The sequence below is a fragment of the Arachis hypogaea genome, chromosome 12, assembly GCF_003086295.3.
Source record: "Arachis hypogaea cultivar Tifrunner chromosome 12, arahy.Tifrunner.gnm2.J5K5, whole genome shotgun sequence".
NCBI lineage: Eukaryota > Viridiplantae > Streptophyta > Magnoliopsida > Fabales > Fabaceae > Arachis > Arachis hypogaea.
The window spans coordinates 12821099-12837215 of NC_092047.1; the positions used below are offsets into that span (position 1 = coordinate 12821099).

Genomic DNA, 16117 nt, shown 5'->3' on the forward strand with positions numbered 1-16117 from the left:
GATGCGTTACGCGTTTGGTGTTGTTTTTAATCAAATCGGCGTCGTGTATAAGAACCGGTCGGATATTACGGTCTGGTCAAACCGACCGGTTCAACGATTTTCAAACGGTTATCAATATGACGATTTTAAGTACTAGACCAGACCATTTACATTGCCGCGTTGACCGGTTTTTTTACCTTTTTTCACAAACCTATATTTATTTGACAATTATTTCATCTAAAAAGCATACGCACGACTATTGGAAGAATATATAAAATTTCATTAATATAGTGCAAAAAAATAAATAAATACAAATATGAAACTGATTCTCTACGCTAAAATATTAAATTTATGGAGGTTGCTAATTATCACTATCTAACTTAGCTGTCGGTTCTGGATATACGTCGCCATCATCCGAACCATTAGCTTCATCTTCAATAACGTTGTTGTCAATGTCCTTTTGCCAAGGACATGTTGTCTTCTTATGTCCTTCCATTTGACAAATACTACAATGTTGCCGCTTCTTCCTAGATGGTTGTCCTGAGCCTACACCGCTTTGTTGCACATACGGATTGCTACTTTTAGCTGCACCTGACTGAGGTTGATTAGTTCCTTCGTCTGTAGCCTTGTAAGATGAGCACAATCCCATAATTAGGTCACGTGTCTCTTCATATCTCTCTGGTACTTTAGCATCAACAACAACCAATTGTTTAGAAAATTCCATCAAGGCACTTTGACGACTAATAACATCAGCATCCCTGGTGAACCCACTTGGATCATTGAATGCTGATTTAACATTTTTTGTCCATCTATCCAATACCAATGACTGGAAAATCTCACAAATGTCTCTGTCAACCAGAACTTTCACAATATGTTCGCAGGGAATTCCAAATGACTCCATTCTTAAACAGGTACACATGAAGATCATTTCTTCTTGACGAAAATCAACGATTGATAAATCACTATTTTATGATTCATCTTGTGCTCAATTGAGTGTTTTTATCAATTCTTCACCCACTTATTCATATAATTTGCATGGTTTTACAATTCCTTCCTTATTATGTGATATATGTGAAAACATGTTTCCTAAGCCTCAAAAATGTTAATTTTAATATATCCTTTATTACCATTCGATGCCGTGATCTGTGTGTTAAGTATTTTCAGGCTTTATAGGGCAGGAATGGCTTAGAGGACAGAAAGAAAACGTGCAAAAGTGGAAGGAACGCACAAAATGGAGTTTTGAAGAAAATGGCAGCGACACACACGCATGTACGACGCGCATGCATGGACGATGCGGACGCGTGCCTGGCACAGAGCACAAACGACGCGTACGCATGACAAGGAAAACTTCCAAATGACGCGTACGCATGACCTACGCGTACGTGTGACAGATGCCACGTGCAGAAAGTTGCAGAATTCGCCCCCAGCGATTTCTCGACCCTTTTTCGGCCCAAATCCAAGCCCAGAAACACAGAATAGAGGCTGGAGAATGGGGGAATCAAATAATTTCATTCAACATTCATCAATCATACAGAGAATTTTAGGTTTTAGATGTAGTCTCTAGAGAGAGGGGCTCTCTCCTCTCTCTTAGGTTTTAGGATTTAGGATTCTCTTAGTTTATGGTTCATTCCTTCTCAATTCCGGGTTCAATGTTCTTTAATTTAGTTTCTTTTCTACTTTTAATTGTCTTAGTATTCTACTTTATCTATTTTTCCTTATTGATTACTTATGTTGCCAAATTGGTTTATGGATTCCTATGTTTAATTTGATTTTCTATTTAATTCAATTCCAGTTATTTCAGATTTATGGTTGCTTTCTTCTATTTATAATATAAATAATTTATATTTTTCCCCTTTTGGCTTTGGTTGAGTAATTGGTGACACTTGAGTTGTCAAACTCAACTGTTGATTGAAAATTGGAAATTGCTGATTGATTTAGATCCCTCTAAAGCTAGTCTTTCCATAGGAGTTGACTAGGACTTGAGGAATCAAATTGATTAGTCCACTTAACTTTCCTTTATTTAGTAAGGGTTAACTAAGTGGGAGCAATAACAATTCTCATCACACCTAATAAGGATAACTAGGATGGTATTTCCAGTTCTCATACCTTGCCAAGAGTTTTTCTAGTTATTAATTTACTTTCTTGCCAATTTATTCCCTTGTTCCCTATTTCAAAAACTCCAAAAATATACCTTTTTCCATAACCAATAATAATTCATACTTTCCTGCAATTCCTTGAGAGACGACCCAAGGTTTCAATACTTCGGTTATCAATTTTATTAGGGGTTTGTTACTTGTGACAACCAAAACTTTTGTATGAAAGGATTTTAGTTGGTTTAGAAACTATACCTACAACGTGATTATTTTTACAAAATTCTAGACCACACAAAAGTTTTCTCCTAAAAAATGGCGCCGTTGCCGGAGAATTGCAAACGTGTGCCTTATTATTGGTTATTGTAAATATTTAGTTGTCTGCTTGTTTATTTGTTTTTATTTTTGTTTTTCTTTAATTTTTATTAGCTACTATGAGTTCTCACCCCCGTCGCTTTGAGTTTGGTTCTAATGTTGTTGAAAGGAATGGAAGCTATAACAGGAACATGCATCAAGGTCAAAACAATCAAAGATGGAAGGAGCCACGAGGATCTGATCAACCCTTTCGGCAACAACACCTTCCAAGATACCATGGACAACGACCGTTCTACAATGCATGCCAAGACAATAGTTATGGTGGACCCTTACATGACAACCAACCTCCACCAATTTACTATGGTCAAGAGCCATTCCGAGGTGCGTACTAAGATGATAGACATGGTGGACCCCCTTGTAGTTACCAGCAAGCTCCATTATATGCCAATAAACCACCTTTTCAACATAGCTTCGAACCACCATACTCACAAGCCACCTACAACCATTCACCTCCATATGACCCTAACCTTTATCCACCCTAGTTCCAATCCAATTACTCCCAAGAACCACCACTTCCATATGCACCATGTCCATATCCATCGACCCAAGAATCACAGGCTCGCCTGAAGGAAACAGTAGATCAATTTCATGTAACCCTTCATCAACTGGAGCAAGCGATAAATCAATTAGCTTCCCGATGTTCGGGCACTCAAGGAACTCCCATGGCTTCATGTGGAGAATCTAATGAAGAACGTAGCATGAAGGAGACACTAGAAACTCTGGTTGACAGTACGGAGCATGACTTTATACTAGAACAAGTAGAGGAAGCTGAAATTATCAAGGAAGAAGAATTCGTTGAAGACTTAGAAGACGCTAAACCTCCATGGGAATCAAGAATTGTAGAGAATTTCGCCCAGAAATTTGCAATTGATGCTAAGGAGGATAGTGCACAATCCCCAAGTGATGCATGAGCATCTTGTCTATCTTTTCCTAGTGAATTTGCATCTAATTTGTTGAGTTTAATTAAGAATTAATTATATTTTAGCCACTATGGATGCTATTTTGAGTTTTGTGCAATTTTAATTATTTTAGGTAGCATTCGGATGGATTTGATGAAGTTTCTGCAGAGAAAGAAAAGAAGCCAAGGAGATGACCAGCGAATACCGACGCGGACGCATGGCTCACGCGACCGCGCAGAATAGAGGAAATCGTAATGACGCGATCGCGTGCCTGACGCGAACGCGTGGACTGGAATATGCACAAATGACGCGAACGCATGGACGACGCGGACGCGTCACATGAGCGATCTGCAGAATTGGCAGAAAATGCTGGGGGCGATTTCTGGGCTATTTTGATCCAGTTTCCAGCCCAGAAAACACAGATTAGAAGCTGCAGCATAGACAATTCAAGTGGTCCCCATCCATCCATTGAAGATTTGATTATTTAAATTAATTCAAATTTAAATTCAAATTTTAATTCTAGAAAAAGATATTATTTTAATTTTTAGTTTTAGATATTAGATTCCAAATTAATGAGGATTAGTTATAAAAAGGGGAGACTTCTCTCCTAGTAGAATATACCATTAAGGGGATTCCATTAGGGAATTCTGTACAAATTTACATTCTATATTCCATGAGCAACTAATCCTCCATTGTTAAGGTTAGGAGCTCTGTCTATTTTTATAGATTAATTTTATTGCTTTTTCTATTTTAATTCGTGTATGGATTTATAATTTAAGAATTGTTTTCGCTCTTTATCTTATGAATTTGGGTGGAACGGAAGTATGACCCTCTTTCTATTTGAGTTCTTGTAAAACTTGGAAAAGCTCTTTACTTGAACAACAGCTTGAAAATAATTTCTCCTAAATTTTAATTATCTAAATTTAACAGGATACGTGACATATAATCCTTTTACTTCTTGGATAATTAGAGTTTTTGTGGCATATAAACTAGAAATTGATTATCACCCTCTAATTGGAATTAATTGACCAAGAAATTGGCAGTTAATGAATTTTAGAGGAGACTAGGAAGGTCTAAGGAATTAGGGTCTAGTCACATATAGTTTGCCATAAATTAAATCCTGCATTATTAAATTAGTTAGTAAGAAAAGTTAATCCAGAAAAATAGATAACTCTGAAACCTTAACTATTTTCTCTATATTTTCTTCCCAATTTATTTACTTTACTATTTTAATTTCTACACGATTGAATATTCAAATACTCTTTTCTGTTTGTCTAACTAATCTTATCAAACACTATTGTTGCTTAATCCATCAATCCTCGTGGGATCGACCCTTACTCACGTAAGGTATTACTTGGTACGACTCGGTGCACTTGGCGGTAAGTTTGTGGGTTATAAATTCCGCACCACCAAGGCATGTATCTTATGAATAACTGGACGGAACAGATCAAGAAGCAAGTTTCCTTGGTAATGATGATCATGAACTAAGCTCTCCTAAGAATGAACTTGCATCCGCAATTGAATTCTTTGAGATTGAAGAATCTTCCCCAAGCGAATATGAAGATGATGTGGAGGTAGACTTTTCTCAACCTCCAACTTATGACTTGAGTGATGAGGAAGAAATTGAAGACTTTGATCAAGACGTGGTTGCAGTTGAAGAGGTTTGTAAGGAAGTGGAATTATTCACAGAAGAGTACAAGGAAGTAGAGCTTGAAAGACCACTGGAAACACCTCTCCCAAGGCCATTACCACCCAATAAAAACTTCAAGTGGGTAAAATCCTTGGCCTTTATCTTCACCTTTCCACTTGAATATGGTTTGCTTGAAACCGATGGCCAGCTTAGAGCTCTCTACGGCTTTAAGAGTAAGAGGGAGATGGTTAATAATAGAAGTGGGCATCCAAGGCTCAATCCAATCCCACGCTCCAAATGGAACTGCACGGATTGGTGTAGAGTTCAATTGTATGTGTCTAGAAAGCTGTTTGGATGCTTCAGTGAGAATTCAAGTTGTGTACTGCCCGGTTGGAATAATGTAGATAAAAGCGAAGACGGTTACAAAAGCAAGGTTTGGGATCTTGGAATTTATTCTGACAATCAACATCCCTGGAGCCGGAGCACCTGCTTTAACTTGCTCGAAGGCTTTCTGTGCCTAGTTTGGGACCCTGGAGGCTATTGGAATTGCAAACGTTGGTGGAGATTTCTGGATGAGTTCAAGCACAAGCCACCATAACAAGGAGCTCATCAAATGTCCAACTTAAGGACTTTAACTAAAAGTGCTAGGTGGGAGACAACCCACCATGGTATGATCGTTCCTTTTCAATTTTGATTTTATTTTGTTTTGTTTGTTTTTTTTAGTTTTATTTTATTTTATTTTATTTCCCTAGTATCATTCATAACATCCGCATCAGCATCTGCATCTTGCATTCTGCATATTCTATATAAAAAAAAATTTACACCACGCGTGGGCGTCGATTCCAAATCGGCGTCGCCATCAAACGCCCAGAAAGTTGGGCTGGAATTGTGCGGCTGGTATGCGTTAGGCACAATTTGGGCCACGCATGCGCGTCAATGACGCGTACGTGTCATTTTCACTTACACACACCACGCGTGGGCATGGGAGACGCGTACGTGTCACGTGAAAAAATTTTCCCCCTTAATTGAAACAGAGAGTTGCGCCAAAACGACGCTAGAATCGTGCATTTAGCACGATTCTGGTCGACGCGTACGCGTGCTTCATGCGTACGCGTCATCTTCACCTACCCCTCTTCATGCGTTCGCGTCAATGACGCTTTCACGCCATTCCAATTTTCCCTCATCCACGCGCACGCGTGACCCGCGCGTACGCGTGGATTTGAATTCACTAACCACCCTGACGCAGAAACCCTAGCCCTCGCGTGCCCACTTTTCCCCTCCTCTCTCACAGTCTTCTCCTCTCCTCCCTCCAACCTTCCATCTCCACCCAAAACCACCATCAGCCCCTAAAACTGCCACCGTCGCCGATCCCCAAACCCGCCGCCGTTCACCCCCTCTCCCTTTTTCCTTCTTCTCTTCTTCTCCTTCTCCTTCCACCGTCACTGACCCCCACTGTTCCCTGTCTCCGCCGTGACCAAACCATCCCCCGCCGCCACCATCGACGACCCCGCCGCCACCATCACCCCCTCCCCCTACTTCCTTTTCTTCTCTCCCTTCTCTTCCTCTTCTCACCCCTGCCCCATTGCCAACCCCAAGTCCGCCATCACCGCACCTCCTTGCGCCGCCGTAGAGCTGCCGCGCCGTCACCACTTTCGGCGACACCAACCCTCTTTCTTCTTTCCCCAATTCTAGTGTCACAACACCCCCCAGGTTTCACTGCCTCTATCTCTGCAAACTCAAATTTGAATTCTGTTAAATTAGATTAATTAGCTTAGTTACATTTTGTTCGAATTAGGATAGTTAGAGATGCATGTTCGTAGTGAATTTTAGGTGGTTAGGTAGCTAGGATGTGGTTAGTGGATTTAGGTCTAATAATTGCGCCATTCTTGCTGCTTGCTTTATCTATTTACAATTTTGAAACTGCTGTGCTGTTGATGCTGCGAATATGCTGTTCATTCCTGTTTAATGTTGTTTTGACATTATTCCACCTAAATTGCATTTCTTGCTGCAGACTGAATTTGTTTTTCTGAATTCATGTGACTTGATATTTTTTACTATTTTATGTACTACTTTAACGTCATATGAACTGAATTTCTGCTGCTGTTTATTACCCGGGAACGTCCAATTTATAGCCGGCATGCTGCCAAAATTTTTGAAAAATTTCTTGAAAAAAATTGGTTCTGTTTAGGGATTAACCAGCTACCTTGTTCTGTTTAATGTTGCATGCGTCATGTGAATCACCTTGTTCTTCATGATAATTGACAAATGTTGCGCTTTGTATGAGCTTGCCTTGATTTGTTCATGCTGTTGAGATCTTATCTGTGCTAACTTGGTTCCTTAATTTTGGATTCTTAATATCTAATTTTAATGAAATTCAAATCTGAATTGCAATTGACCTTTCATTTCCATTTTCTCAGTGACCATAAATTCTTTGAATGCATATTCTTTGCTCATTATCAATTGCTGGATTTACCATAAGAGAAAGCTGGCTGCATTTACGAATCATTGCTTCTTGCTATTTTATTGACTCACTCGCTTGATTCCTATGAATTTACACATGGTTATAGTGTTTCTAATTGATAAAGAATTCGTAGGATCTCCTTAATGCTTGATTGAGTTTCAAATTAGCCAACTGCTTCACCTTGCTTTATGCTTCCTGATTCATTGATTTCTTGTTCTTCATGCTATCTGCCACTCACAACATTTATCTGGCTGTTGATTCCGCTATTTGTTTTCCCAGAAATATTCCTTTAACTGCCGGAATGCTACCCAATTTTTTTGCAAATTGTTTCACTCAACTCCCATTTATGAATTGGCTTTGGTACTTTTGAATTCTGCACTAACTGGTTTCAACCCAACCAATTCATGGACGGATGGGCTAGCATTCCTACTCCTTCTGGTTCCCTTCTTAGTTAAATCGCATTATTGATGATTCTTAATACTTTTCATGCTTCTTTTATCTTCATGTTTATCATCAATAATATGCAATATCTGCTTGAATGTGAGTTGCTTGTTCTTCAAGTTTGTGCAATTCTTGTTAATTAGGAACTACAATACCATGCCACTAACTTTAACTTCACTTTTTAACTCTTAACTCCATTAACTTTCTAACTTCTCTCTTAGTTTTCAACTAACTACTTTCAACCCATTTCAAGGCATGATTATTGTTATTCCTAACAAACAAGTATTCTGCATCTCATAGTTCTTGGATTGTGATTCTTAATTAAATTTCTTGACTTTTCTCTTGTATACAGTCCAAAATTCTACATCTATCTGACTTACTTCATGCTTTGATATTCATTCCTCTTTTACTCATCTATGCTTATATTACTTGAATACTATTTGCCTTCCTTTTTTTTTGCTTTAGTTTAATAAATTATATTCTAGAAACTCTATTTTTTAGGATGTCTGACCCTAAAAAGAAAGGAAAAGCTAAAGCAGGCACGGATAAAAGGAAAAGAGGAGAGTCCTCTATGGCTCTGCTAGATATACTGCATGATGATTCCTGGCATGAGAAGAACTTTACTCCGCAGGAAAAAGCTGATCAGTTAGTGCCTGCAACTGATCCAGTCAAGTTTGCAAATCGATACTGTGAATTGAAGTATCCGGTCTTTGCAACTGCAAGGAACCTATATCTAGAAAAGACCCTCAAAATTCCAGCTGAATTACAACAGTACACCACAGAACAAATCAAACAGAGATGCTGGTTCTTTCTGGAGAGGAACTTGACTAAGGTTAATGCATCCTGCGTCAGGAAATTTTACTGCAACTATTTTAAAATGACCCTGGATGCAGTACAGCTCAGAGGGAAGCAGATTCTAGTTACTAAGGAGGCAATTGAAGATATCCTCCATTTCCTGCATAAATCCGATCAACCAGATGGTTATCAGCAGGCTGAGAAAGATATGAGATTTATGAGATTTGATTGGGAAGCAGTGAAGCGCACTATAGCTATTGACCCTGCTGTCCCATGGGTTATGGGTAAGTCAACAGTAACCCCAAAAGACATAAAAATTATTTATCTGAATGATGAGGCTCGGCTATGGCAACAAATCCTAAGCAATTATGTGATGCCGAGCACTCACGAGACTGAGGTGCCAGCTGCAATGATTACTCTTATCTGGTGCGTGATGGAGGGCAAGGACATGTACCTTCCCCGATTTATCCGATACTATATGGCCAGAGTCTATGTCCGAGGCACTCTCCCCTTCCCCTATTTGATTACTCAGATGGGCCGCCGAGCTTAGGTACCCTGGGAGCTTGCGGATGAGAAGCCACCAGCCGCCAACTGCAAGAAGATCATCCCACATGGCAGGAAGTTCATGGCTCTGGGCTACAGACCGCCCTCTCTCATTGCCTCCGCTGATGCAGCCACATCTTCTGATGCCCCTTCAGCACCTGCCCACCACCCACACCCACAGCACCCTCATCTGCCTCCCAGCCCATTTACCACTTAGTGCACCGCCTCTTTGAGCGGCTAGACCAGATGGAGCGCCGCGACCAGCGGCGATATGAGCGGTCTGAGCGTCGCAGCAAGCGACGCTACGAGCATTTGAAGCTAATGATCAGGACAGGACACACTGACATCCCCTCCGAGCCTGACACACCATCAGAGCCATCTGAGGAGGAGGCGGATGAGCATGAGGAGGATGCACGAGCAGAGGCTGAGCAGGCAGGACCCGAGCAGGCAGCACCCCAGCATGAGGAGCCCCAGTAAATACAGCCAGCAGACCCACAGGTCCCTATCCAGGCAGAGCCTTAGGCACCTTCATTGCCTGAGCCTATAGAGACAGCATCAGCACACCCTTCCGGAGATGACATCCCTTCACACCCAGCCTGATTGAGCATCGAGGATGATGCTATTATATAAGTGTGGGGAGGTCGCCATCTCTGGCGAGTTTATTTTGGTGAACTACTTTCAGACCCTTTTTATCCTATTTTTGCTTTATTTTGTATTTTTGCTTTATTTTATTTGATTTTATCTTATTTTTCCTTTTAGTACTTGCACATTTTCTTTTACTGTACTTTTTGTTTATTTCGACTTTATTACATTTTGCACTTTGGGCTATATATATATCTTAGATAATTAGCTTAATTCGCACTCTTAGCTTATTAGTTGTGATATAGAAAATATGAATTATTTAGTTTAGTTTACCCTTTAAGCATATGATAATTTGGTTTAATTGAAAATAAAGAGTAAACTAGAAAATTTTAGTTTTTCATAATCACAACAATCCACTTAGTATATATATATATATATATATATATATATATATATATATATATATATATATATATAGCAATAAATGTCGGTATATTGACAACATTTTTCAAAGAATATACTTATTTTTATAAGAGTCATTTAAAGATTCACATTGAGTTGAATGGAAACTCTTTATTTCTACTTGCATGATGTACATAACTGATATATGATTTTTGAGCCAAAGAACACACAACCCGTGAGTTTTTTAGCTTACTTACATGGTTACATTATTTAACCATAAATATTTTCTTTCTTGTGTGTTTCTTTCTCTATGCTTGCAATCTTTACTTTGTTCTATTATATATGTCCAATATAGAATGTAGTTACATGCTAGCATATGATTGAGGCCATGTTTATTTAAAAGCTCACTTATCCCAAATAAGCCTACCCTTTTATGTCACCCTTGTTAGCCACCTTGAGCCTTTTAATCCCCTTCTGTTCTATAGCCACATCACTAGCCTTAAGCAGAAAAACAAATAGAATAACACCCAAATTGAATATTTGGTTAGCTTAAGATAGAGATTGTGTATCCACTAAGTGTGGAGAAACCGTGGAAACATGGGTTGATAGGAAAAAGGTATTAAATTGATAAATTATTTAGAAATTGGGTACATACTCATGTAAGACCAAAATAATTAAAATACTATGTGCATTGATATATGTTATGTTTCTCTAAAAAAACTAAATAAAAAAATAAAATAAAATAAAATAAAATTTTTCTATAAGTAAATAAATAAATAAGGGGACAAAATTACCCCAATAATGAGTTTAGTAAAAAGATCAATGCACATAGGATAAAATTAAAAATAATTTTATGCATGAGTATATGATACAAAAGTGGGAAAATTAGGTAGTTAGGCATAATTTTATAATTGTAAAGAGTATGTATATGTTAGGTGAGATCTTAGATTAATCAAGGATTCAATTTATAGTTCACTTGGCCATATATATATCCTCACCCTTGCCTTAACCCCATTACAACCTTGAAAAGACCTCATGATATTTTGCATGTGTACATTATATATTTGTTGATTGGTTAGATGAAGAACAAAGTTTTAGAAAGCATGACTAGAGAAGAGTAGAGTGATTAACCCCAAACACTGAGTGATTAGAGTGTATATACAAATCCAGTGAGGGTTCAATAGCTCATTTCCATATATCCATGTTTAATTATTGATTGTCTTGCAAGTTTGTGAACTCTTTTGACTAACTCAACTCAATTGTGAATGTGTTTTAACATGATTTAGCCTTTGGCTGTGCATATATGATTCCTTGAAAATTGGACTCAATTTAACCACATGTAAGCTTTATATATCTAGGTGGATAGTAATTAGAATTGCATGATTCATTTAGATAGCTTGTATTTAGAATAGATTGCATTGCATAAGATTCCACCATTCTATCTTCACTCTTTTTCCGTTTCTCTTGAATTTAGCATGAGGACATGCTAATGTTTAAGTGTGGGGAGGTCGATAAACCACTATTTTATGATTCATCTTGTGCTCAATTGAGTGTTTTTATCAATTCTTCACCCACTTATTCATATAATTTGCATGGTTTTACAATTCCTTCCTTATTATGTGATATATGTGAAAACATGTTTCCTAAGCCTCAAAAATGTTAATTTTAATATATCCTTTATTACCATTCGATGTCGTGATCTGTGTATTAAGTATTTTCAGGCTTTATAGGGCAGGAATGACTTAGAGGACAGAAAGAAAACGTGCAAAAGTGGAAGGAATGTACAAAATGGAGTTTTGAAGAAAATGGCAGCGACGCGCACGCATGGACGACGCGGACACATGCCTGGCACAGAGCACAAACGACGCGTACGCATGACTGACGCGTTCGCGTGACAAGGAAAACTTCCAAATGACGCGCACGCGTGACCTACGCATACGCGTGACAGACGCAACGTGCAGAAAGTTGCAGAATTCGCCTCCAGCGATTTCTGGACCCTTTTTCGGCCCAAATCCAAGCCCAGAAACACAAAATAGAGGTTGGAAATATGAGGGAATCAAAGAATTTCATTCAACATTCATCAATCATACAGAGAATTTTAGGTTTTAGATGTAGTCTCTAGAGAGAGAGAGGCTCTCTCCTCTCTCTTAGGTTTTAGGATTTAGGATTCTCTTAGTTTATGGTTCATTCCTTCTCAATTCCAGGTTCAATGTTCTTTAATTTAGTTTCTTTTCTACTTTTAATTGCCTTAGTATTCTACTTTATCTATTTTCCTTTATTGATTACTTATGTTGCCAAATTGGTTTATGGATTCCTATGTTTAATTTGATTTTCTATTTAATACAATTCGAGATATTTCAGATTTATGGTTGCTTTCTTCTATTTATGATATAAATAATTTGGATTTTCCCCTTTTGGCTTTGGTTGAGTAATTGGTGACACTTGAGTTGTCAAACTCAGCTGTTAATTGAAAATTGGAAATTGCTTATTGATTTGGATCCCTCTAAAGCTAGTCTTTCCATAAGAATTGACTAGGACTTGAGGAATCAAATTGATTAGTCCACATGACTTTCCTTTATTTAATAAGGGTTAACTAAGTGGGAGTAATAACAATTCTTATCACACCTGATAAGGATAACTAAGATGGGATTTCCAGTTCTCGTACTTTGCCAAGAGTTTTTCTAGTTATTAATTTACTTCCTTGCCAATTTATTCCCTTGTTTCCTATTTCAAAAACCCCAAAAAATATACCTTTTTCCATAACCAATAATAATTCATACTTCCCTGCAATTCCTTGAGAGACAACCCGAGGTTTCAATACTTCGGTTATCAATTTTATTAGGGGTTTGTTACTTGTGACAACCAAAACTTTTGTACGAAAGGATTTTAGTTAGTTTAGAAACTATACCTACAACGTGATTATTTTTATAAAATTCTAGACCACACAAAAGTTCTCTCATCAACGATCCATATAAAATCGGGCCTCCCATGATTACACACAATGTACTTTATGCAATCATCGCTATTCTCTATGTTTAGCACCCGCATTGATCCAGCTCTAGAGAGAAATGGCCGAAACAAAAGAAATATCTCATGAGTATATAACTCAGCAGCATATCTCTCTAGCAGCTCTATACAAGTCTGCATGACGGGCACCCCACGTGTAGATTCATAATCAGCATTAAATTCTTTAAAGCGCAAGTGTGCAACACACCTTTGAAAATTCTCTACAAAACTTGTCAAATCATACCGCGACCCCACATACCTTGCCACAACTGAGTGTAAACCTTCACATCTTGAGGTAGTCCTAAAGCCAGCAAAGAATTTTCCTCTTATATATGCAGTAGCCCACATATGCTTCTCTTCGTACATGTTGATCACCCACGGCTTATCCTCAAGGCGAAATTCTTCAATAAGCTGAACCCACTTACGCTTAAACACGGGAATCTCGTAGTCTCCCAACATGATTTTTCTGAATTTAGATGTAAACGATGAATTTCCAACATTGCTAGTTACATTTCGAATAAGGTGCCAAGAGCATAATCTATGTCTAACTTCGGAAAATACTTCTCTTACTGCATTCCTAATCGCCATGGCCCCATCAGTTATTATTGAGGTCGGGGTCTTGCCCTTCATTGCAAACATGAGCTGACGCAGGAGCAAAATATATGTATCAGTAGTTTTGTCTACAATTAACGCAGCAGCAAAAATAATTGTTTGGTTGTGGTGGTTAATCCCGCTGAATATGACTAATGGACAACTATACTTGTTCTTCTTGTACGTAGCATCAAAAGCAATAACATTCCCGAAGAGTTGGTAGTCTAGTTGGCTAATCCCATCAGACCAGAACAAGTTACGTAACAAACCTCTTGAATCATGACATGCCTTGAAATATAATTGTGGAACCTTCAATCGCATATCCTCCAACTTCTTCAACACTCATGCTGCATCACCAGGAATTTGACGCCTTTGCCGAGCAATCTCATTGTACATATCTCTGGGACCAAAGCCAACAAATTCATACCCGCCTGCTTGACTAGCTAGAAGACCAAATATCTGTGAAGTGCTAATCCCTGACTTTAGCATGTTCATCATTTGCATAATATCTGCCTCTGACATTTTTCTGTGGGCAGGCAACATAGCACTGAATTGGGCATCCAATAGATCATGGTTGTGTTCGTCAGAGAAATAAAAGATATGCCACCTTCCAGTTTCTGGTACAAATTTAACATCCATTCGAGCTTCACATCCAGTTCTTGTTTCCAATCTAGGCTCCTTCTTCTTTTTTTCTATCGTGTAATGTTTCTCCTCCCTGAATCCTTGCCTATGACATACAAACTTTTTTTTTAAATCTCGCCAATACTATTCTTGAAGGTCTTGCTCTTCCTTGCACTAAAGCCCTTCGACTTTGAGTACTTCAGATAAAAATCAAATGCAAGCTGCAAAGTAGAAAAGTGATCTTTTCCAATTTCCTCCGCAAAATTTTCACTAAATTTCAAAGTTGTAATATCTTGCACGGAGTCAACTGCATAAGCAGCTTCAAGGATATCTTCTGACTGATCAGATTCAGAAAAATACGCTCCCTCAGTAAATTCATCTCCGAAATCTTGTTCGAATTCATTCTGTTCATCCATCATATCTTGGTCACTTACTAGCTCTTCTTGTTGGTTAAAGTCATCGTCCTCCTGGTATTGCTCATTCATCTCAGTGTCCGTAAATATACCTGACATCTTAAAAATGTTCAATGAAAAAACAAAATTCAGTACACTCCGTCTTATAACATTACATAAAATAGATAGATTCTAATATTGCTAGCAGGGACGGATCCAGAGATTTTAATATGGAGGTACCAATTTTTATATAATTTTTTTTAATCTCTGAAAATAATTAACATGTAGTTATTGGAGTTAGTTTTTTAACAGATTTATTAAGATACATATAATTATAATTTTTTTTTCACAATTTTATTTTTAATATGATAATTACATAAATAAAATATAACAATATCAATTGTACATTATAAATTTATAAAATACCAATAATTTATAACGAGTTTTGCTAAAAATTATTCCATATCTTATTAATTAAAATTCATTCTTTCAAAAATTTTAAAAAATTTGAAAATAAATTATAAATTATTAATTATTTGAAAGACACAATACCCTTATAGAATACAAGATATACGATATCTTTATAAAATTTTTCTTTTACCAACATAAATTTAGAAGAAGAATTAATATTTTTACAAGAAAATAATATCTACAGTACATAATGTGATTACCAAAACATAACTACTTAAGTTATTATTAATATAAAAATATGAATATTAAATATATTAATATAAAAAAATGATTTTTTTAAAAAATAAATATATAAATTATTATATAAAAACTAATTTGAAAGGTACAAAGACTCGAGGGTATGATATTAAATTAGTTAGGTAAAAAATATTAGTGAATTAAACAATTAAGACATAGATCTATTACATAGTAAAAAATAATGCATATAAAACTATTAAATTACATAATATGTTTTTATTTTTTAAACAGAAATCTTATATATAAGTATAGTTTCTTAAAATTTTGGGGGGTCCAGGCCACTACTCGCCCCCTCTAGGTCCGTTCCTGATTGCTAGCTAATTAATAATAACAAATAATAACATCTATTTAATTTTTAGTATTTCTCAATGTCTGTGAATTAATAAAAGATAAAAAATATTTTTTCATTACACAATCAATTTCACGAATAAAGTATCAAAACGAATAATTGCAAAATTAGAGATTCTATTCACTGACCTCGATTTTGTAATCAAAACGATGGATTATTTTCTGAACACTATAATAAAAAAATTGAATGGACCTTTGCTGATTGCTGCAACGGTGATTGTCAATTAACGATTAACAAATAGTGGATATTAAAT

General features: G+C 37.1%; 1 protein-coding gene across 1 annotated transcript; it reads right to left on the reverse strand.

Annotated features, from left to right (window-relative positions):
- Window positions 1–12890: 12890 nt before the first annotated feature.
- LOC112729704 (protein FAR1-RELATED SEQUENCE 5-like) lies at window positions 12891–14115 on the reverse strand. The gene is made up of 2 exons (XM_025779864.1): window positions 13205–14115; window positions 12891–12921 (listed from the first exon to the last, which is right to left on the reverse strand). The coding sequence occupies exons 1-2, from the start codon at window positions 14113–14115 to the stop codon at window positions 12891–12893; spliced, it is 942 nt and encodes a 313-aa protein (XP_025635649.1).
- Window positions 14116–16117: the final 2002 nt, after the last annotated feature.

Coding starts and splice junctions, on each gene's coding strand:
- LOC112729704 (XM_025779864.1), bottom strand. CDS start 14,115: ATGCGATTGAAGGTTCCACAATTATATTTCAAGGCATGTCATGATTCA. Junction 12,922..13,204: donor AATAGCGATGATTGCATAAA/GTACATTGTGTG, acceptor TTTTTGAAATAG/GAAACAAGGGAATAAATTGG.